The sequence below is a fragment of the Maniola jurtina genome, chromosome 25 (assembly GCF_905333055.1).
Source record: "Maniola jurtina chromosome 25, ilManJurt1.1, whole genome shotgun sequence".
Taxonomy (NCBI): domain Eukaryota; kingdom Metazoa; phylum Arthropoda; class Insecta; order Lepidoptera; family Nymphalidae; genus Maniola; species Maniola jurtina.
Window position 1 is genome coordinate 7769617 of NC_060053.1, and position 23710 is coordinate 7793326.

General features: G+C 37.7%; 3 protein-coding genes across 11 annotated transcripts in view; all 3 read left to right on the top strand.

Annotated features, from left to right (window-relative positions):
- The first annotated feature begins 1012 nt into the window (after positions 1-1012).
- On the top strand, positions 1013-5155 carry LOC123877941. Its single transcript, XM_045924877.1, has one exon. The coding sequence runs from the start codon at positions 1013-1015 to the stop codon at positions 5153-5155; it is 4143 nt and encodes a 1380-aa protein (XP_045780833.1).
- A 6422-nt stretch (positions 5156-11577) lies between these two features.
- LOC123878123 lies at positions 11578-17299 on the top strand. 7 transcript variants are annotated; one of them, XM_045925215.1, is made up of 6 exons: positions 11578-11680; positions 12557-12652; positions 13548-13661; positions 14238-14339; positions 14655-15415; positions 15749-17299. In XM_045925215.1, the coding sequence occupies exons 1-6, from the start codon at positions 11624-11626 to the stop codon at positions 17241-17243; spliced, it is 2625 nt and encodes an 874-aa protein (XP_045781171.1). In that variant the 5' UTR covers positions 11578-11623; the 3' UTR covers positions 17244-17299. The 7 variants fall into 7 exon arrangements, with proteins under 7 accessions (XP_045781171.1, XP_045781165.1, XP_045781167.1 ...); XM_045925209.1 differs by having other exon boundaries at positions 14655-17299; XM_045925211.1 differs by lacking the exon at positions 14238-14339 and having other exon boundaries at positions 14655-17299.
- Positions 17300-18157: 858 nt separating this feature from the next.
- LOC123878125 (probable ATP-dependent RNA helicase DHX35) overlaps positions 18158-23710 on the top strand; it is a 45648-nt gene continuing 40095 nt past the window's right edge. For all 3 annotated transcript variants that reach the window (XM_045925216.1, XM_045925219.1, XM_045925218.1), the window contains exons 1-2: positions 18158-18422; positions 20483-20748. In XM_045925216.1, the coding sequence (XP_045781172.1) occupies positions 18389-18422; positions 20483-20748 (300 nt within the window). In that variant the 5' untranslated portion in view covers positions 18158-18388. The remainder of the gene's footprint in view (positions 18423-20482; positions 20749-23710) is intronic.

The window sequence follows — 23710 nt, forward strand, 5'->3', positions numbered from 1 at the left end:
GAATGTGGGATGCAGCTAAAGTGTGTCTGCACACGTTGCATCCCAAACAAGCGACCCGTCTTCCATGGAACGCGCGTCACACCATCTTATGGTCACCATGGTCTCTTGCCATCGCTACGCGCCAAGCCAAGAGGTTCTAGTACAGCTGGCACATGGGCGGTGGCAAGGGATCTCCGGATGATGTCGTTAAAGGTATTATGGCGAGAGAAGCGGCCAAGAAGGACAATTAATTTTGCATAGATCGAAAAACCGATAGATGTTCTGAGTCCCAGGGTGCTAGAATGGCTGCCTTGCACCGGAATGCGCGGCGTTGGAAGACTCCCAGTAAGGGGGCAGAGGACATCAAACGGCAGCGGAAGACCGTGGAGTGGGGAAGTCCCTACACGAGACTTATACCCAGTGTTCGCGATGATTCTCTATTAATTCAGTTCGAGAAAATACAAGTTCAAAATAAGTGCATCAAAACAAAAGGACGATCTGTTTACGCCGAAAAGAACAATAGGTCAGCGTCGAAAACACTCCAGAAACGTAAACACCTATTGTCTGCGGGTTTTTATGACCCACTCGAGGTGTCCAGAAAAGTCGGAGAAAGAGATAGGCTTATACGAAAGCAAAGGACAGACGGAGCCTCGGAATACTATATAAGCGGACGTTTTCGGCGACGGGACAGTGTGTATGTGAGTGTGTGTGTATACTCTTAACAGTGAAAAGTGCTGAGAACTGAACAGTGGACTCTTAAGTGAAATTAAGTGTAGTGAATTAGTAAAGTATTAAGTGTAATTAGAAATATTGTTGTGTGGTGAATAAACGTGATTTACCTTAATAAGTGTTTCACTGTAGTTGTCGCACGTACCTTGACGTACCTACCTACCCGCCAGTCATAAGGTTACTTAGTGCTCAGTGCGTTACAATTGGTCCTTCGAAGAGCCGGATCGGGTTATTGTAGTAGGTAAACCAGGTGAGGATGCCGACAACAAGATCAGAATCACGCTCAAGGATTACGGCGGAAACCATGGCGAGAGATGTGACTGTAAGTATACCAGTCGAGTCTACAGACACGTCCACTACCAGTCAATCTACGCTAAGGACGCCTCCGCCCTGTGTGAACGTCAGAGCAGTGGGGTCCCCGGTGCAACAGGTCGGGGACGTAATCAGGGGGAATACAGACCCTGCCCCCACAGAGGGGGGCATTCCGGTATTCACTTCTGGTACTATCGACGTTTCACCGAATGTTGAGCCTTCTGGATCATTCAGGATGAAAGACAAAATTAAGGGATCACGTCAACAAGCGCTAGACGTACGAAGGACTTCTTTGAACCCTTATAAGTCTACGCGTGCGGATAACGCGCACCCGTTGCCGAGGAAAGAGAGGTCAGAAATCGAAAAAGAGTTAGCGCAGAGGGAATATGAAACCGCCAAAGCCCGTGAAAAGCTGGCTCGAGCGAAATTATTGGCATTACAGGAACAAGAGGAAACCGAAGATGAAATTTACGAACAAGAACAACATGTCGAAGAATGGGTAATCCAGGCTTCAGATGAATTTGAAAATAAAAGTCAGCACCAGGCGTCAAGGCAAGATGAAATATCGACGGTACAATTACTTGTACAGGAAATCAAGAAGTTAAACGAAAAAGATAGAGATATTATAGAGTTGCCTTCATTCAGTGGTGCAAGTGCAGAGTGGCTAAATTTCAAGAAAGCTTATTTTGAATCAGCTGAGAACTTTTCCCACGCAATGAACCGAGCGCGCCTTCGCAAGGCTCTACGAGGAACTGCCAAAGAGGCAGTGGAAAGCTTGATGAATAGTGTTGATGATCCGATGATCGTAATGCGGCACCTTGAAGATAGATTTGGTAGACCTGGATCTTTAGCACTAGCAGAGTTAGAAAAAATGAAACGGATAAAACCAGTGAAAAATGATCCAAGAGATATTTGCAGATTTGCCAGCCAGGTAAAGGCCTCTATTTCTGTCATCAAAACCTTGAAGAAACCACAGTATCTTCACTCACCAGAAACTTCCAATTGCATAAGGGAGAAAATGTCAGTGAACATGTTTGATAGATACGTCGCTTTTTATAGCCGGTATAGAGATACTGAAATAGCTGACTTAGAAATAATCGATTTATTCCTTACCGAAGAAATACAGAATTATGGAGTTTTCGCTCCACCTGAAATTGATGATACCATAACGCCGCAATACGTAAATTCAAGAAAGACAGTTCACGCTATGTTAGAGCCAGAAGAGAGAAAACAAGAATCACCGTCGACGAGTCGAGAAATAGCCATTCGCACAGTTAAGAGATCATGTAACTTATGTGATGAGAATCATGGCCTATTAGAATGCAAGAAATTCAGAGAAGCAAGCGTAGATGAACGATGGGAAATTGCGAAGAAAGCTAAGATATGTTTCAAGTGCCTTCGTTACAGACACCAGAGGCTGGACTGCAAGGCTCCACCCTGTAGAAGATGCAGGAGATATCACCATGTAGCTCTTCACTCTGAAAGACCCACACCAACTGCAGTCCAGCAGAAGAACGAGTCGTGCAATAATGTCGACCACGAAGATGAAACATATAACGATGAAGATGGGTATTTTGATGATGAACCAGAAGAGAAAATTGTATCCATCAATACCACAGTGACTAAAGGAAAGGTGTATTTGAAGATGGTGCCAGTGAACCTATATGGCCCAAAAGGAAAAGTCCGAGTGTTAGCATTGTTAGATGAAGGATCTACAATTACACTGGTAGATTCCTCGATTGCAGAGAAGATTGGAGTTGAAGGAAAGAGAGAACCATTGACAATAGAAACGGTTGGTGGAAAAGAATTGAAGAAGAATAACTCCTTGAAGGTCAAATTGAAAATAAAAGGCGTCAACAGTAGAGAAATAATGACAATGGAAGCCAGGACAATGGACGATTTGAAGTTGTCAGAACAAAAAGTTGATACAGACGTAATAAACAATTGTCCTCATTTAGTAAAAATCAGAAAAGAACTCGTTTACACCGGTGAAAAGCCTAAGCTTCTTATAGGACAGGACAATTGGGGATTGATTGTCACAAGGAAACTATTAAAAGGAAAGGCCACCAAACCAGTGGCATCACTTACAAGACTAGGATGGGTTCTGCATGGATTTGATACAAGTGCTAACGCCGTAGTTAACTTCGTTAACCACTGCCGAACTAAGGAAGATGAAATAGAAGAAATCGTCAGAGAACACTTTAAACTGGAGTCTTTGGGAATACAACCTAATTTGCCGAGTAATGACAGTGACCGAAGAGCCTTAGAAGTTTTAGAGAGTACCACGAAGAAACTACCAAATGATCAATACGAAACAGGACTCTTATGGAAAAAAGAAGATGAAACTCTACCGAACAATTATCATCAAGCTCTTCGACGACTTATGAATATTGAAAAGAAACTAGACCGAGATGCTGCATTAAAAGAATCTTATACAACGCAAATAGAGAAGTTGTTGGAAAAAGGTTACGCAGAAAAGGCCCCAGAAAATACCTGTAGCGGGAGAACCTTTTATCTTCCTCATTTTGCAGTTGTTCATCCAATCAAGAAGAAGCCAAGAATAGTATTCGATGCAGCGGCAAAATTTGAAGGTAAAAGCCTTAATGATGCGCTACTAGCAGGACCGGATTTACTTCAATCCCTATTTGGAGTTTTGTTACGATTCAGAGAGGGTCCAGTAGCAGTGGTGGCCGATATTCAAGAAATGTTTCTAAGGATAAAGATAAGAGAAGCGGATAGAGACAGCTTTAGATTCTTATGGCGTGGAGAAGATAGAAAGAAGAAACCTGAAGAATATCGGATGACTTCGGTAATCTTTGGAGCTGCATCGTCTCCAGCGACCGCCATATACGTCATGAATAAAAACGCTAAGGAATACGGAAAATCTTTCCCTGAAGCAGTGAAAGCAATTGAAAAGAACCATTATATGGACGATTACCTGCAAAGTTTCAGGACCACTGAAGAAGCAAAGCAAACGGCAGCAAAAGTGAAAGAAATTCATGAAAAGGCAAGTTTTCACTTGAAAGGCTGGGCTAGCAATGATGCGAGAGTAATTGAGGAATTCAGAGAAAAGATACAGAATGATTCTTTAGAACTCACGAAAGAAGAAAAAACTCTTGGTTTAAGATGGTTGGTGAAAGAAGATGCATTGGCTTTTAATGTTGGTTTACGAAATACCTCGGAAGAACTCATGAACGGGAGGAAAATTCCCACCAAACGAGAAGTAATGAGCGCTGTCATGTCAACATTTGACCCTTTGGGATTTGCGACACCTGTATTGATTCAGGGGAAGAAATTATTTCAAGATATTTGGAGAACGAAAATTGATTGGGATGAAAAAATTCACGAAGATCAAGTGAAGTCATGGTTGAAGTATATGGAAGAAGTATCCACTCTAACAGAATTAAAAATCGCAAGATGTATCTCACCGTACTCGCAAGAAGGAGAATTACATACCTTTACAGACGCAAGCGAAGAAGCTTATGCCGCAGCCGTGTATTGGCGGACTATAGGAACTGATGGGAAGATACACGTTACCCTAATTACAGGGAAAGCAAGGGTCGCACTGACGAAACCCATTTCGATTCCAAGGCTAGAACTGCAGGCTGCTTTACTAGGGACAAGGTTAGCAGCGACAATAGAACGCGAAATGGATCTACGTGTGCTAAAAAAGGCATATTGGACCGACTCAAGTACAGTGTTGCAATGGATTAAATCTGATCCTCGAAAATTTAAAACCTTCGTAGCTCACCGGCTGGCTGAAATCGAAGAATCGACAAACGTTGGAGAATGGAGGTGGGTGCCTACTAAAGTAAATCCAGCCGACGATGCGACGAGAGGGACGCCAAATGACTTTGACCAAGCAGCAAGATGGTTCCAAGGCCCTTCTTTCTTGCGCAAAAACGAGGATAAATGGCCTGTGAGAAGATTTGAAAAAGCAAATGAAAATCTGGAAAAGAAAGAAAGAAGGCGACAAGACAAAGGAAGAATAATACCGTCAACGCCGCCAAGCAGAAGGAAGAGACCAAACAAAGGAGAGGAAGGTAACCAAACAGAAAAGCCCAGAGGAAAAAGAACGAACAATAATAAGGAAGAACGCGAATTATGGACCGGCAAACTACCGGAGGAATGCTAAGACTCCGTCGAGTCATCGTGGTGGTTCCTACAGAATCATCGCTTTAAACGTGAGAAGGTGCTTTGGCACCGCGGGGAGATTGTTCGCGATGATTCTCTATTAATTCAGTTCGAGAAAATACAAGTTCAAAATAAGTGCATCAAAACAAAAGGACGATCTGTTTACGCCGAAAAGAACAATAGGTCAGCGTCGAAAACACTCCAGAAACGTAAACACCTATTGTCTGCGGGTTTTTATGACCCACTCGAGGTGTCCAGAAAAGTCGGAGAAAGAGATAGGCTTATACGAAAGCAAAGGACAGACGGAGCCTCGGAATACTATATAAGCGGACGTTTTCGGCGACGGGACAGTGTGTATGTGAGTGTGTGTGTATACTCTTAACAGTGAAAAGTGCTGAGAACTGAACAGTGGACTCTTAAGTGAAATTAAGTGTAGTGAATTAGTAAAGTATTAAGTGTAATTAGAAATATTGTTGTGTGGTGAATAAACGTGATTTACCTTAATAAGTGTTTCACTGTAGTTGTCGCACGTACCTTGACGTACCTACCTACCCGCCAGTCATAAGGTTACTTAGTGCTCAGTGCGTTACACCCAGCAATGGACATCTATCGGTTTACAATGAAGATGACGAAATCTGTTAAGATTGTCGTGCTCCACAAAATCGTACTAAGCCTACTGTCTCTTTGCTTTCAGCCGCAGTTGGAACCCACCCGGTAGACCACCACCATATATCTCACACGAATCGTTTAGGTACTTTTCATATTGTTTTTGAATTCTGCAATTTACTCTTATCCATTAAGGAGTTCTGTTCTCCTTTTTCGAAGATATTCATCAGAGCTTCGCCAATCTAAAATGGGACCATCTCGGAAGTATGACCTACCAAAAAAAAAAGAATTATCAAAATCGTTTCATATTTGAGAAATCGCGTAACAAACATACAAAAAAAAAAAGTCAGTGGAGTGTGGAAGTCCCTACACGAGATCTATACCCAGCGATGGACGCGCCTATCGGTTGACAATGATGATGACGACATCTATTAAGATTGTCGTGCTATACAAAATCGTACTAAGCCTACTGTCTCTTTGATTTCAGCCGCAGTTGGAACCCACCCGGTAGACCACCACCATATGTCTCAAACGGACTGTTTAGGTACTTTTCAATTGGTTTTGACTTTTGCAATTTACTCTTATCCATTGAGGTAAAATGGGGCCATCTCGGAAGAATAACCTACCAAAAAAAAAAAAAAAGAATTATCAAAATCCGTTCATATTTGTGAAATCGCGTAACAAACATACAAAAAATATATATAAAGTCAGTGGAGTGTGGAAGTCCCTACACGAGATCTATACCCAGCAATGGACGCGCCTATCGGTTGACAATGATGATGACGACATCTATTAAGATTGTCGTGCTATACAAAATCGTACTAAGCCTACTGTCTCTTTGATTTCAGCCGCAGTTGGAACCCACCCGGTAGACCACCACCATATGTCTCAAACGGACTGTTTAGGTACTTTTCAATTGGTTTTGACTTTTGCAATTTACTGTTATCCATTGAGGTAAAATGGGACCATCTCGGAAGAATGACCTACCAAAAAAAAAAAAAAGAAATTATCAAAATCGGTTCATATTTGAGAAATCGCGTAACAAATTATTATTATTTTATTATTAGCCTGAACTGTCCCAATGTTGGGCAAAGGCCTCCCCTTCTTTCTTCCACCTGTCTCTGTTTATAGAAATTTGAGGCCAGGCCGACCTGTAGGCATCGAGTTCGTCTCGCCAGCGACGCCTCGGCCTGCCTCGACGTCTTTTAAAATTTTGTGGCATCCACTGTGTTGTGGTCTTTGCCCATAGTTCATCGGACATGCGCATTATTTTTTTTTTTTTTTTTTTCGTAACAAATATACAAAAAAAATATATAAAGTCAGTGGAGTGTGGAAGTCCCTACACGAGATCTATACCCAGCAATGGACGCGCCTATCGGTTGACAAGGATGATGACGAAACGTGCTATACAAAATCGTACTAAGCATACTGTCTCTTTGGTTTCAGCCGCAGTTGGGACCCACCCGGTCCACCACCACCGTGTGAATCGCACGATCCTTCTAGGTACTCTTCATATTGTTTGTGACTTTTGTGACTTCACATTGCCACCTCCTTGGCACCGACTCCAAAAAATGTTATGATAGATAGAAGATATTATGACATTATCTTTTGTACACATAATAATGTATTCGTTATTTTTTACTTTTTAACCCCCGACCCAAAGAGGGGTGTTATAAGTTTGACGTGTGTATCTGTGTATCTGTCTGTGGCATCGTAGCTCCTAAACCAATGAACCGATTTTAATTTAGTTTTTTTTCTTGTTTGAAAAGTGACTTGATCGAAAGAGTTCTTAACTATCTATAATCCAAGAAAATCAGTTCAGCCATTTGAAAGTTATCAGCTCTTTTCTAGTTATTACTGTAACCTTCACTTGTCGGGGGTGTTATAAATTTTTAATTTACACTTGTTAGTGTTTGAAGTCGGTTTTTATTTTGTTTGAAATGTTTTTATTTTATAATTTTTAGTGGCCCCGCTGCATTAAAATATGCTATGCCTAAAAACCTACTGTTTACTAAGCTATTACACTGATCGCGAGCAATTTATTCTTATCCATTGAGGAGTTCTGCACTCCATCACCGAAGATAAAATATTCATCAGTTCTTCACCAATCTAAACTCAGACCACTTCGGAAGTATGACCTACCAAAGAAAACAAGAATTATCAAAATTGGTTCATATTTCGCGGGGAAATTGCGTAACAAACATATAAAAAAAATATAGGTACAGTCGAAGTGAGAATCTCGCCCTTTTTTTGATGTCGGTTAAAACCCCCAAAAGACGTTCTAAGTCAATGATGATGATGAAATCTATTAAGGTGCATGAGACGGGGCTGCCCGGGAAATTCAAATTTAATTTGGTTTTTCGCAATTTGTAAACTAATACGACAAAGTAGGCTTATGGCATTTTAATTGCGCCAATGGCAGTATCATCCTCACAGGTTTATATAAAAATCTTTACTTGAAAGGGTCCAGTTTAAGAAATTAGTTATAGTATCGACTAATTCGTGAGTAACTCATGTCAAACTTATTATTTTGACTACAGAACACTTTCAAGTAAAGATTTATATGACGTAATCCCGTGAAGATGATACTGCCATTGGCGGAATTAGAATGCCATGAGTCTACTTTGTAGTATTAGTTTATAAATTGCGAAAAATCATACTAAGCTGTCTCTTTGATTTCAGCCGTTGCGGTTGGCTCCTAGGACTGTTTCACGTCAATTTACAATGATCTGATTGGTGGAACCTAGACTATGCGTTCGAGCTTACTGTGAGACCTCATAGTAACGTTTGTGAATACGGCCGTTATACTCATGAATTCGAAATTTTCTCCTCTTTCATTTGACATCCCACTCGATACAATAGCAAAAAAATATTTTTGGAGACCCCCACTTTCTTTCAGCTAGGTCAATTTTTTTCGTATAAAATATATAGCGGATAGCCTGTCACCCGGGCTTTTACGACGAATCAATTGACACCTCATTCATCAAAATCGGCCAATTAATTTAGGCGCTACGGTGGAACATACAGAATCTGGATACAAACATACATACATATATTGCTAAAATCATCATCCTTCATTTTTGCTATGCCGCAGTCGGGTAAAAGGTTCATGAATCTTTAATAATCATAGCGCTATTCATAATCCAATGTCAATAATAATAATTTGCTCAAGTATAGATACTTGTAGTTATAGTGATTTAGTATTTTTTAAACCAGCAATGTATATCGTGCAAGACTCGGTATTAGCCCAGCCTACGACGCGGTACTGACCCCGCGGCACGTATCTACGCAACGTTCATTGACCTCTAGTGTTGGTCAGATGTTTTATTTGCAATACATTGCAAACTTTTAAAAATACAGGTTTTTTTTCGGGTTTTTTGTGGTATCTTATCAGTAATCATGAGCACTATCACCTGTCTTCATTTTTGCTATCATTCTACTTACACCAAGTATTAGGTAAAATATAACTTTGTATAACTTATAAGATGGACCAATTCCTATAGGACTTTAAACGCCAACTTTCAAAAAAGAAGCAGGTTGTCAGTTCGGTGTATTTTTTAATTTTGAGGTACCTACCTATAACTAACATAGATATTAAGTTATTATTGCTAACACCTTTATATATTAAACTGTACTAACATAGTTTTAAGTTGACGTATTTCATTGTTACTAACACATGATAGACCAAAAGATGTCAGAATAAAATATGAATTGAATTGAATTGATATTTTTTATTACCCTGAATAAGTACTCCCTTGTCCAATAAGCAGCAATGCAATAGGTACTCAGAACCGAAATAATTCTGATAAAAGATAACAAGTGTAAATTAAAAATTTATAACACCCAGGCAGACAGGCAGACAGGCAGACAGGCAGAGACAGGCGGACAGGCGGACAGGCCGACAGGCCGACAGGCCGATAGGCCGACTGCCCGCCCGCCCACTACTCCGCACTTGGCCGTTTTTTACTATCACCATATTTTCACTATTCCACTCAAATTTATTGGAACTATCAAAGCTTCGTTTCTTTTGTTGGTTGGTCCTCCAATCATAATGGCAACGGAACAGCAGATGGACGTCATTTTCAACCCCCGACCCAAAAAGAGGGGTGTTATAAGTTTGACGTGTGTATCTGTGTGTCTGTGTATCTGTGTGTCTGTGTATCTGTGTATCTGTCTGTGGCATCGTAGCGCCTAAACGAATGAACCGATTTTAATTTAGTTTTTTTTGTTTGAAAGGTGGCTTGATCGAGAGTGTTCTTAGCTATAATCTAAAAAAATTGGTTCAGCCGTTTAAGAGTTATCAGCTCTTTTCTGGTTTTCTTGTAGAAAAGAAGGTTAGATAACCGTTAGGTTCATAATATTATGTCAATAGACAAATGTCAAGCTGTCAAGATGGACGTTGCCTAAATACATAATTATTTATTTGAAAATGATGTTTTGGAAAACTCAGATACTTTGGATCGTCGGGGGTGTTATAAATTTTTAATTTACACTTGTTTGTATTGTTAACGATCTCGAGAGTGGCTTAGGCTACTTTTAAATAGAAAAATCAAAGAGTTTCCACGGTATGTATTTCTAAAATCCTACATCCACACGGACGAAGTCGCGGGCATCAACTAGGTACATTGCGGTATTAGAACTGGTTGATTTCCCGAGGTGTTTCAATGAAACGTGCTCGTACCGACCTAATTAAGATAAAGAAAATTAAGTACATGTAAATACAAATTAAATTTTGTCAAATCCCTTCAATAACATGATTAGGTAGGTAAATTATTTCTAAAACATAATAAGCAGGTAAGCTCATATTTCAAACTACCTTGTATCCACGACTTCGTCCGCGGGGACTACACAAATTTCAAACCCCTATTTTACCCCCTTAGGGGTTGAATTTTCAACAATCCTTTCTTAGCGAATGTCTACGTCATAATAGCTATCGGCATACCAAGCAATCTCCTCGAGCCTTTAGAGCCTCGATAGCTCAACGGTTGAGAAGCGGACTGAATTCCGAAAGGTCAGCGGTTCAAACCCCACCCGTTGCACTATTGTCGTACCCACTCCTGGCACAAGCTTTACGCTTAATTGGAGGGGGAAGAGGAGTGGTCATGATTAGCATGGATAATATTCTTTAAATCAAAAATCATTCTGCTGTGCTGATCCGTCCAGTAATTTAAGATAGATCAGTCAGTCAAATTTTCCTTTTGAACCCCCGACCCAAAAAGGGGGTGTTATAAGTTTGACGTGTGTATCTGTGTATCCGTGTATCTGTGTATCTGTGTCTATGTATCTGTGTATCTGTGTATCTGTCTGTGGCATCGTAGCGCCTAAACGAATGAACCGATTTTAATTTAGTTTTTTTTGTTTGAAAGGTGGCTTGATCGAGAGTGTTCTTAGATATAATCCAAAAAAAATGGTTCAGCCATTTAAAATTTATCAGCTCTTTTCTAGTTTTCTTGCAGAAAAGACTACTAACTAACACTACTACTAACTTGACATAATATTATGAACCTAACGAGGTTCATAATATTATGTCAATTGACAAAATATGTCAAGCTGTCGAGATGGACGTTGCCTAGATGCATAATTATTTATTTGAAAATGATGTTTTGGAAAACTCAGATACTTTGCATAGCTATAATCCTAGAAAATCAGTTCAGCCGTTTGAAAGTTAGCAGCTCTTTTCTAATTACTGTAACCTTCACTAAATACATATAAGTATTTAGAATAAGTAGATGAACAAATTAATAAAGTTGTAATACATAATTAATACATGGCATTAATTTCACACCTTATTAAACACGACATACTTACCTACATGTTTTGAAATCGGAAAATTAATCATTTATGGCTCAATCGATTTGGAAGAATGTTGGCGGTTTTGGTTTTGAGTGTCAGTTTATCGATTTTGGGATCCCATGCTACGGTAAAATTAAATATTTTCAAAATTTCTATAATCATCATGATCATCAAACCATCAATGGTTGCTTGGCTACAGCTGAACACATGAGAATGGCTTAGGCAGGCATAGATCAACCCTCAAAAAAAGGTTGTGGGCACAGCCAACCGAAAATCGGCCAAGTGTGTCGGAGTATGAATTCATGATCGATATACACAGATGGATAGTGATGGAGGATGGATGATGAAGGATGGATGGATGGATGGATCGATATACGAAGGAGATGTTCCACGTGGGCAAAGCTGACGGGCGAACACCAGTCTATACATATAATAAAATTGTAGAAAAGTGGTGTCTGTACAATGGAAATATATAAAAAAAAGTAGCCGGGGTTGTTATTATATCGATGCCGAACCCGAAATTGTAATTAATTTTTTTTTGTCTGTTTGTCTGTTTGTCTGTGTGTTTGTGCACGCTAATATCAGAAACGGCTTATTCGATTTAGATACGGTTTTCACTAATATATTGTAGTAAACTTCACTTAACATTTAGTGTTTATTTCATGTCAATCGGTTCATAAATAAAAAAGTTATGTCAATTTAAAGAATCACGGCGAACATTTTTAACGTACAGAGTACGTACTACACGCCTCGCGCCTGAGCGTCCGTGGCTATATAAAGCGCGAAAAGTCACTATTTCACGCGAACGAAGTCGCGGGCACAGCTAGTAAATTAATAAACCTGTAAAATGTTACTTTGTTTGCTAAAGATCACGCACGATCCGTTGTTTATTTTATTTTGTTAAGGCATATAATATTATAGTCAACGTCAACCTTTAGTCTAATCTCTATGGTTAACTTATTTTGCAATTAAAAACAATTTCATTACAATTGAATATCAACAGATCAGCGAAATGGGCGCAGGACAACAAGCAATTCCGCAAAATTTTATACCACCTCTAAATTTCAACACTGAAAACGAAGGCACTCCAAATAATCCTGTAAGTATAGATGACTAGAGGATGCCCGCGACTTCGTCCGCGTGGATTTAGGTTTTTGAAGATCCCGTGGGAACTGTTTGATTTTCCAGGATACAATGCCTATGTCAATTACAGGGATGCAAGCTACCTCGGTACCTTTCATACAAATCGGTTAAGCGGATGGGTTTTTAAGAATCCCGTGGGAGCTCTTTGATTTTCCGGGATTAAAAGTAGCCTATGTCCGTCCCCGGGATATAAGCTAACCCTGTACCAAATTTCGTCAGAATCGGTTAAACTGTTGGGCCGTGAAAGAGTAGCAGACAGACAGACAAACATACAGACAGACGGACAGACAGACACACTTTCGCATTTATAATATTAATAGTATGGATATGGATGGGGCAACTGTTCATTCAGCTCGTACCTACTTTCTTAATGAATGGTAAAACTACATATTTTTAGAAAAATCTAAAACACCACAGACACAAATATTAGTTTCTAGAATATGTCTGCAAAATTTCATGGACTTTGGTTGCTTAATATTCAAATGGATTTGGAACTACGATTGTATGAAACGAGTGACGGAGAGAGCCCTGTTAAGATATTGCTGAAAGTAAATGTTTGGACAAATCAACTTTACTGACCAAAGTTTCAACGCAGTTTACCGAAATTTACCCATAATATGTTTGGCAAAGTTACAGCTCTGCTTTGAAATTATTTTTTGGAGATATTATGTCTTCTCTAGGCGTTCAGCAAGGTGATCCTTTAGGTCCAGCTCTTTAGCTTCTATATAACAATCTAGGCTAGAATGAATAGGCAACTCATCATGGGTATTTGTTAAGTGATGATTGTCGTCAACCGTAAGCCTACTTTGCAATAAAAATAATATGATTATCATCCTATTGATTATCAACAGATCAATGAAATGGTTGCAGCGAGACAACAAATAATTCCGCAAAATGTTATACCACCAAATGTTGTACCGCCTCTAAATTTCAACACTGACGACAAAGGCACTCCAAATAATCCTGTAAGTATAGATGATGGGGTAACGGTTCATTCAGCTCGTTATTTTATGAGTGAATGGTGAGTTTAAGGTATTGCTGAAAGTAAATGTAAAGAATGCTTTTAATTCTTTGGACAGGTCAACTTTGTTGATTGAAATTTCAATGCAACTTCCCGATATTTACCCATGTGTTTGGCAAAGTTACAGCTCGGCGTTCAGCAAGGGAATCCTTAGGTCCAACTATATTTAGCTTTTATATTACAATCTAGGCTAGAATGAACAGGCAACTCATCATGGGTATTTGTTAAGTGATGGTTGTCGTCAACCGTAAACCTATTTTGCAATAAAAATAATATGATTATGGTCGTGACACCAGGGCTCTGCCTGAAAAATCAGCGCTGCGGTAATCAAATACCGCAGCATCTTGCTGAGGCAGAGCCCTTTTAGCTCACAGACACAATATTGGTCTTAATATTTTCTAGTTTTAAGTTTAGTTGATAATTTGTATAAATTTTATTTTTAATTTTATTCTTTTTTTTGTGATTTTGTTGAACTGAATAAACTTTTATTTATTATTATCATCCTATTGATTATCAACAGATCAATGAAATGGTCGCAGCGGGACAACAAACAATACCGCAAAATTTTATACCACCTCTAAATTTTATCACTGACGGATTGAGACAAACTCCGAATAATCCTGTAAGTTTTTTTTAAAAGTATTAAATACCTACCTACTTATATCTAATACATCTTTCATCACGTTTGACCCATCGCTAATGAGAAGAGTTTTAAGTCATAGTCTGCCACGCTGGCCTAGTGTGGAGCTGTAGACTTCACATACCTTTGAGAACATTCCAGAGCACTTTTAAACATGCAGGTTTCCTCACGATGTCTCCGTTATAAGTTCGTCTATACATCTAAATTTAATTTTTGTCCCCAGAACATTTTATAGACTGTGCTGTTTATTTTGAATACAGACTTTCTAATGTTAATAATGTTATGTATCTTTTACAGCTACCAATTCAATTGCAAGTGGTAGATAACCTGCAAAATGGGGCCGGCTGTCCTAATACAGCAATGTTGCTCAATATCCTAAACCTATTGGCCAGTTCATTACCTCAAGATGACAAAACAATATTGGACCCAGAGAAATTCAAGTATGTTCTAACGGTTGTTAAGAATGTCTTAAAAACTACACCTTTGAATCCAGAAAACTTAGTATTATACGACAAATTGAAAAATCTAGATGCACTTGTGAATAAAATAAATGCTCCTGTTCAAAACCCAAGTTTGCGTGAACTAGATGGTACTACTTCACTACCACCATATGACTTACCTGGTCAGCGCAACTATAATTGTCAAGTTTTATTCAACAATCTCATCAATTTTATTAATACAGCTTATTTCCAAGTATTGGGATATTGTTTACAAACTGGAAAATGTAATCCAAACAATGAATTGAACATACCAAGTAATTATAATTCAATTTACCAGTTAACTCCATATGGGCTAATACAACGAAATTCAACGATGAATATTTGGCCAGTTCATGAAAATATACCTAAAGAATCAATAACAGCAGGAGCTGATTTAGTAAACTTTATTAAAAGTCAAGAAGGAAAGGGAACACACGATATGATGTTTATTCTTAAAAATTATAGACCAAGTGGGGCTAGTAATGTTCCTGTGAATGAATTTAAGAGTCCAAACGATATGCAAAATTCTCTTATTTATATGAATCCTAAAAGCAATCAAATACCGAGCTTGTATCAACCAATGAATGAAATGAATGGGAAAAATCCAAATCTACAACCAAGCAACATCTACTATCCTCCAAATGTGAACACATTGCTATGGCGAACTATATTTTCTGGACTAAAAGGACTGCCGGGAAATACCTACCCCAAAGACAATCAAAAACCGAGCTTGTATCAACCTTCGAATGAAATGAATGGGATAAATCCAAATCTACAACCAACCAACATCTACTATCCTCCAAACATGAACACAGGGCTATGGCAAACTATATTTTATGGACTAAAACGATTGCCGAGAAATACATATCCATTAAACAATCTGATACTAAGCTTGTATCAACCTATCAATGAAATGAATGGGAAAAATCCAAATACAAAACCCATCAACATTTTCTATCCTCCAAATATGAACACAGTGCCCTGGCAAACTATATTTTCTGGACTGAAAGGAATGTCGGGAAATACGAATATACAACTTTTGACAAAGTTTAATAAAGAAAATAACTTAGGCACTATAAGTTCGATATACCCTGGAATGGAAACACTATTGCAACCTATAAATGGACAAATTATTCCAATTAACACTAGAATACTAAATATAAATCCAAATGAGATGGTCAAACCTAATCCAAGTGTTAATAAAAATCCGAACATTCTTATTGATATTTTGAAACAAGCCCCTAATCAGCAGCAAAACTTACTTAGTACAAATATGAAAATAACCCAAGCAGAAATTAATAAAATCCCAAATTTCGTCGACAACAACCCTTTATTGAATATTCAGCAATATCTCCAACATTCGCAGAGTCCAAACATTCAACCAAGTATACCGCAGAATATATTTCTCCAAAAGCCAAAATTGCCACAGCAAAGTAATAGTTATATTGCTTATAATCAAAATCAAATCTTAAATCCACCTATGGTAGGAGTTGACAATCAATTGCTTAACCAAAATGGTTTGGGCTTTAATCAAATTTCTCCATACATTACTGTATATGACGGAAAAGATAATAATGGACAGAATATGTTTACTGATAACACGAAACAAGGAAATTATGGTGGTCAATCGATAGATTTCAATTATTTACTAGGTGTAGCTAATCAAGGTAAATTGAATAGTGTACCTATTAAAAACAGTATTGTAGAACTAACTTATGCGCTTAAAAGACCGACACCAGTATATGAATCGCAGTATTACGTAAAATATCGACTACCTTATCAGACTTTCCTCTCTAACCTACAAAATTTATTGGCAAAGAAGCCAAATTTGAGAAGTGAGCCTAATACTCCTCACCAAGAATTACTCGTCGGATCGAACGTAACTGATGCATCGAAAGATTTGAAAGGTTTAAATTATGAAGATATAGTTAAATTAACTTCTACTAATGGTACTTTGATTACAGCGAAAGTTTTAGAGAATAATGACACGAGAGCAGACGAAATACTAAAAGTAGTTCAAAAACTAAATTCAAAACTGCCTGTGGAGAGCATTATTAATTTTAATAAAAATGCAACTAAACGTATTAATTTGGAAACACAGCAGGATAATGTTAATGGAACTAAAACTTTTGGTGTCAATAATTTATCGGAGAGTGTTTATCCAACACATTCTGATGTGCAAAGAAGAATATATACGAATTTGAATTACCCCTATACATCGATTGGTCAGTATCCACAAAAACTTCAACACAGTCCATATTCTGCGTATCAGACTAATCCAGGATTACTAAATGTTGGAATGCCATTTTTGAAATACCGTAATGTTTTGCCGAATACAAATAACTTGAATAATCCCACATTGTACTTACAATACCTTGCTAGAAATTATCCTCAATTGGGAAGATAAAGTATTCTAAATATTATAAGCTTTTGACTTGTAATAAACATTAAAAAAAACAAAAAGGAGTTTTATTTTATTCTTCGTAGACTACGACTAAGACAGGTTTGCCCGCGAAATTCAAATTTAATTTGGCTTTTCACAATTTGTAAATTAACGCCAATGTAGGCTTTAGCAAAGATTTTTATGTGATCCTGTGAAAATGATATTACTATTGTCGGAATTAAAATGCCATAAGCTTACTTTGTCGTATTTTTGTCGTGACAACGTCTTATAATTCGATAGAGCCGGCTGCACGCACGAAAAAACATGACTCATGCGGCGTTACCTCGCTCTGAGGCGTTCCATGTAAGGCTTGAAGTGCAAGCGAGAGCGCGTAAACCGACTTTACAGACAACCAATTTTTTTTTTCTTTTTTAATTTGCATCGAAAGATTTGAAAGGATTAAATTATGAAGATATAGTTAAATTAACTTCTACTAATGGTACTTTGATTACAGCGAAAGTTTTACTTTAACTTTATTGTATTACTTTGTCGTATTAGTTTACAAATTGTGAAAAACCAAATTAAATTTGAATTTCGCGGGCAGGCCCGTGGCTTCCACCTGCAAAAAGTGATTCAGTTTGTTGCGTTTCGCTTACCAACTCATCATCATGCATCAGGTGGGTCACGTCACCATTGCGGGAATCCGGGATTGATAGGGAGCTAGGGATAATATGAAGGGTCTTAAATAAGGCGCTCATCGTAACAAAGAGCGTGCAGTGTATGTGCAGTTCCCTGTAAAAAATACTCTGTGGTGCAGTGCACCACCGGCACCGTAGTCCGTAGGCGTCATATTCTTATCTATGGTCATATCATTTTCTATCTATAGCTATTTTTCTTGTCTATGATATTTCACTGTTACTGTCACTGTCAATGTCAACGCTAAACTAATGTGACAATGACAAGAAAAATCAAAACAAACTCATAACAAACTGCAAAGAAGTCTAATAACTAATTTTTAGTTTTTCAGTGAATTTTCTGATTTTTCCACCGTTTTTCAGTGCCATTTCAAAGTTTATTGATCGCTGAAACATGTGAAAACATTTGTATGTGCAGAAATGTGATAGAGACGTTAGATTTTGTTTGTGTAACAAGCGTAACTTGTTATTACGATGCTTACAAGGAAACCTGTATTTATTAGGCCAGGTAAGTACTGAAAAACATTAATAAGTTGTAAATATACTTACTTGGTTGGCTAAGGGACCCTAAGAGGATTTTAACCTTCGACTTAAAGGCTTGCCCTGCCCCCCTTCACCATCGCCAATTCTCTTATCTATGGGTTTATAGGTTTATTTAGCTATATTAAACCCATCATCGGCTCACTACTGAGCACGGGTCTCCTCTAACGAGTAGGGGTTAGCCATAACGCTGTCCAAGTGCGGATTGGCAGCCTTCACAGTTTTTAGACACCTTTGAGAACATTACTGAGAACTCTCAGGCATATAGGTTTCTTCACGATGTTTTTCTTCACTGTTAAAGTACCTAAGGGACTTCGTCTGTGATGGCGTTTGCTGGCGCGCGTGCTGGGCTTGTTTGGAGTGTTTTTTTTTTGTTAAGAGTGGCTGGTTTTTGTGTTAGTTGGTGTTTTTTGGTGGTGGAACTGACTGGGAAGCGCTCTAAAGGGCCGCCGCGCGTATGTCGGCGGGCGCCGGCGCAGACGGAGTCCATACTTGTATAAATTCAATAACTTGAAAATATCACAAACTTGACATTGGCTAATCAGAGTAAAGCCAGATTTAAAGAAAAAAAAAAAAAAGTACCTAAGTGATATTTAAAACATATAAAATACACATAACTCTGGTGAGTAACAGTGCATGCCCACTAACCAATCTTAGACCCTTGTGTAAGACTAGGCCACTATGCTATCACCTTCCAGCTATACTTGGGAATAAATAACCTTATTACCTTGATTTTGAGGGAGTATACATACTACAAAATGTATCAACCTCTTCTAATTTTCAAGGCAAGAATAAATAGGCATCTTCTAGGCAAGCACACTCCAACAAAGATCATCATTGCTTTTAATTATGATTGTCACCAAGTGCAAGCCTATCACACAATAAAAAAACAAGTGTAAAATAAAAAATAACATCCCCGACAAGTGAAGGTTACAGTAACTAGAAAAGAGCTGATAACTTACAAACGGCTGAACCGATTTTCTTGGATTATAGCTAAGAACACTCTCGATCAAGCCACCTTTCAAACATAAAAAACTAAATTAAAATCGGTCCATTAGTTTAGGAGCTACGATGCCACAAACATATACACGGACACACGTCAAACTTATAACACCCCTCTTTTTGGGTCAGAGGTTAAAAATAAACACAGTCAAAACTGTTGAAAACAACAACGTTTATAATTACTTATTGGTTATAATAACCAAAATACAAGTCTTGGCTTACTACACTGCAAATATGAATTTTGAATATTTTATACTGGTAATTACAAAAAGAGGGTTTTACAACCTAATAATCCTTGTTCCTTCAATGTTGTTATAACAGATTTTGACTGTACTTAAATTAAAAAGTCTTACTAAATACCTACATTATTATAAACTAGCTGATGCCCGCAGCTTCGCCTGCGTGGATTGGTAAGATCCCCTGCAGCATCAGGATTGCGGAGTTGGAATCCAAATTTTTTAAGAAACAATGTCGCAAAGTTCCTCTATCGATTAAAAAAAAAATGACGCAAATCGGTTCAGAAATCTCGGAGATTTCAGTGTACATAGGTAGAAAAACACAACTCCCTTTTTGAAAGTCGGTTAAAAAAGTAGCCTATGTTACTCCCTGGTCAATTTTATACTTGTCTGTGAAAATCCCGTCAAAATCGGTTTAGCCGTTCCGAAGATTAGCCTTTTCAAACAGACAGACAGACAGACAAAAATTTTAAAAACGTGTGATTCAGTTATAGTATTGTTCAAATAACCATATGACCTTAATATGCGGTAGTTATTTCGAAATTACAGACAGACACTCCAATTTTATTTATTAGTATAGATTATTATTAGTATGGATGAGGAATATGCCTTGTACATAAAGAAGTTTATTGAGAAAAAGTAGCCTTTGTCCATCTCTGGGATCTTGCATCCTATTTGTCTACCTTTCATCTAAATCAGTTCTAGCAACCGACAGATATTTGGACAGACAGACAGACATACTTTTGCATTTTTAATATTATAAGTAAGTTTAAAATCTTTATTTTTCTAGGTGATGACACTCTCTACCCAATAAAAAACAAAGATGGAGCCATAGAGACACTTATAAACCCAAACATAGACTCAGCTTTGACCATAGACAAGGATGCACAGACAAACTTTGTGTACAACAGATACCACCACCTACCATTAGAGACACAAAGGCAGAAGCTACCTGTCTTTCAGTATAGGAACCATATACTGTATCTGTTGGAGAAATATCAAACTTTGATCTTAATTGGTGAAACGGGGTGTGGGAAGTCTACTCAAGTACCTCAGGTAAGTGATTTCTGTCTAATAATTATAACTCAAAATTTAAAAAACCCCTGACACAAAAACCTCAAAAAACTAGAAAAGAGCTGATAACTTTCAAACGGCTGAACCTTCGATCATAGCTAAGAACACTCTTGTTCAAGCCACCTTTCAAAACAAAAAAAAAACTAAATTAAAATCAATTCAATCAATCAGTGAAAAGGTAGCAGACAGACAGACAGACAGACTCACTTTCACATTTATAATATTAGTATGGATATTCACGGTTTCGGATCGGATGAGTGCGTAACCGCTCCACTGATGTTTTGGAAAATGTCCAATGTAAACTTGAGTTACGGCAATTTGCAAATACTCGTTTCGTAATCGATAGATTTAATCGTTCAGTGTTTATATTATGTTATTATCATTCAGTTACCTATTGCACAGAATATTACGTAAGCAATTATTTTCTAGGGGAGCTCACTGCTCCCATACATGAAAAAACCGGCCAAGTGCGAGTCTGACTTGCACACGAAGGGTTCCGCATCATCGTACAAGATACACCTAACACTTTTATGTAGAAATTATGTGTGCTTAAGCAAATTATTTTTTTCGTGAACACGTAATTTTTTTTGTGGTGTAACCACAAACGGTTTTTGAATTGTTCCTTTATTTGTGCTATAAGCTCTACCTTTCTGCCAAATTTCATGATTCTGGGTCAATGGGAAGTATCCTACACGTTTTCTTGGCACACACGACAGACGGACAGACAGACAGACAACGAAGTGATTCTATAAGGGTTCTGTACCTCAAAAGGAAAAATGGAACCCTTATAGAATCACTTTGTTGTCTGTCTGCTCGTCGTGTCTGTCAAGAAACCTATAGGGTACTTCCCATTGACCTAGAATTATGAGGCAGGTAGGTAGGTCTTATAGTACAAATACAGGAATAAATCTGAAAAGCGCGAATTTGTGATTATATCATGTAAAAAATAAATAAAATATGTTTCAATTTTCAAAGTAAGATAACTATACCAAGTGGTGTATCATATGAAAGAGCCTTACCTGTGCATTCTAAAACAGATTTTTATTTATTTTTATGAATAATATAGTTTTTGATTTATCGTGGAAATGTTGGAAAAATACTCGAGTATGGAACCCTCAATGCGCGAGTCTGACTCGCACTTGGCCGGTTTTTTCCTTTTGAGGTACAGAACCCTAAAAACTTTGAATGTGGATATTTTAAGATATTATATGTATTTTGGTAAGTAATCGAAATGTTTAAAGGCCCTACCCAAAAGCTAAACCTCTTTATTATTCCGAATTAGTGCATGATAAAAGCTAAGACATTAATTATATTTTAAGTCCTATCTTAATCCTTGCAAGTGTTATGTCCAATAGAAAATCCTCACGATATCTTTTTCACCTACATTATCAAAATCTTAATCGCATGCAATAAAAATTTTAATTAGAGTAATTTAAAATTTAATCATTAGCCTAACCCAAATAAAACAGTCATATGACTTTCTCAAGTGCTGTCTTTTTTAGGTTTCCGAACCGAAAAAGGAAAAACTTAATAGGATCACTTTGTTGTCTGTCTCTCTGTCCGTCCGTCCGTCCGTCGTCTCTATCAAGAAAACCTATAGGGTACTTCCCGTTGACCTAGAATTATGAAATTTGTGGTTACATCACAGAAAAAAATATTAAATGTGTCAATTTTCAAAGTAAGATAGGTAAGTATACCAAATGGGGTATCATATGAAAGAGAAACCTGTATATTCTAAAACAGATTTTTATTTATTGGATAGAATCAGGCGTTACTTTGCGGAAGTTCATGTTTAGCAAGAAACAGTTAAAAATTATTTTGCTATAATCCGCCAACATGGCGGATTATAGCAAAATCATTTTTAACTGTTTCTTGCTAGATTTTTATTTATTTTTATGCATTATAGTTTTTCATTTATCGTGCAAAATGTCGGAAAAAATACCCGAGTATGGAACCCTCGGTGCGCGAGTCTGACTCGCACTTGGCCGATATTTTTAATGTGGGAAATACGTTTGACGGGTATGTGGGACTCACCGATTGAGAGGCGACCAAAATAGTAGAGGAAAAGTTGGGGATCGCACCCCTGTGCCACGATCTTACGAGTCAGTGTTCTTGCTCGCGCGCTCTTTAGTCTTAGTTCGGGTCGATGACCGTGCGTTCGCAATATTTCAACAATTAAGCGGGATTAAATGTAATAATTTTCAAACTTTGTGGGATTTGCTTCGTCTATCAACGCATGATATAATTTTTTTAAGAAATTTATTTTTACGTTATTATCTAAATATATAAAAAGCTTATTGATTGACCTATCAACACACAGCTCAAACTGGACGGATTGAACTGAAAGGCATGTAGGTAACTATGACATAGATGAAAGCATTTTGAAAATTTAACCCCATTAGAGGGGGTATAAAATAGGGGTTTGAAAACTGTAGTCCACGCGGATGAATTTGCAGGCATAAGTTAGTTAAGTTTGCTTAGTTAATTCTTCAGAGGACCTTAAACAAAGCGTGGTTTCACAGTTGAATGCTTTAGGAGTACAAGGTTAAGGTGCATGAGACGGGTCTGCCAGCGAAATTCAAATTTAATTTGGTTTATTCACAATTTGTAAAATTAATACGGCAAATTAGGCTTATGGCATTCTAATTCCGACAATGGCAGTATCATCTTCACAAGATTACATAAAAATCTTTACTTGAAAGTGTTCTGTAGTCAAAATAATGAGTTTGAGATGAGTTACTCACAAATTAGTCGATACTATAACTAATTTCTTAAACTGGACCCTTTCAAGTAAAGATTTTTATATAAACCTGTGAGGATGATACGGCCATTGGCGCAATTCAAGTGCCATATGCCTACTTTGTCGTATTACTTTACAAATTGCGAACAAGTGTAAATTAAAAATTTATAACACCCCCGACAAGTGAAGGTTACAGTAATAGCT

Excerpts from the sequence above, each read along its gene's own strand:
- LOC123877941 (XM_045924877.1), top strand. The coding sequence starts at position 1,013 with ATGGCGAGAGATGTGACTGTAAGTATACCAGTCGAGTCTACAGACACG.
- LOC123878123 (XM_045925209.1), top strand. The coding sequence starts at position 11,624 with ATGTTGGCGGTTTTGGTTTTGAGTGTCAGTTTATCGATTTTGGGATCC. Across the intron at positions 11,681-12,556 it reads TTTTGGGATCCCATGCTACG|ATCAGCGAAATGGGCGCAGG; the intron begins GTAAAATTAAAT and ends GAATATCAACAG. Across the intron at positions 12,653-13,547 it reads AAGGCACTCCAAATAATCCT|ATCAATGAAATGGTTGCAGC; the intron begins GTAAGTATAGAT and ends GATTATCAACAG.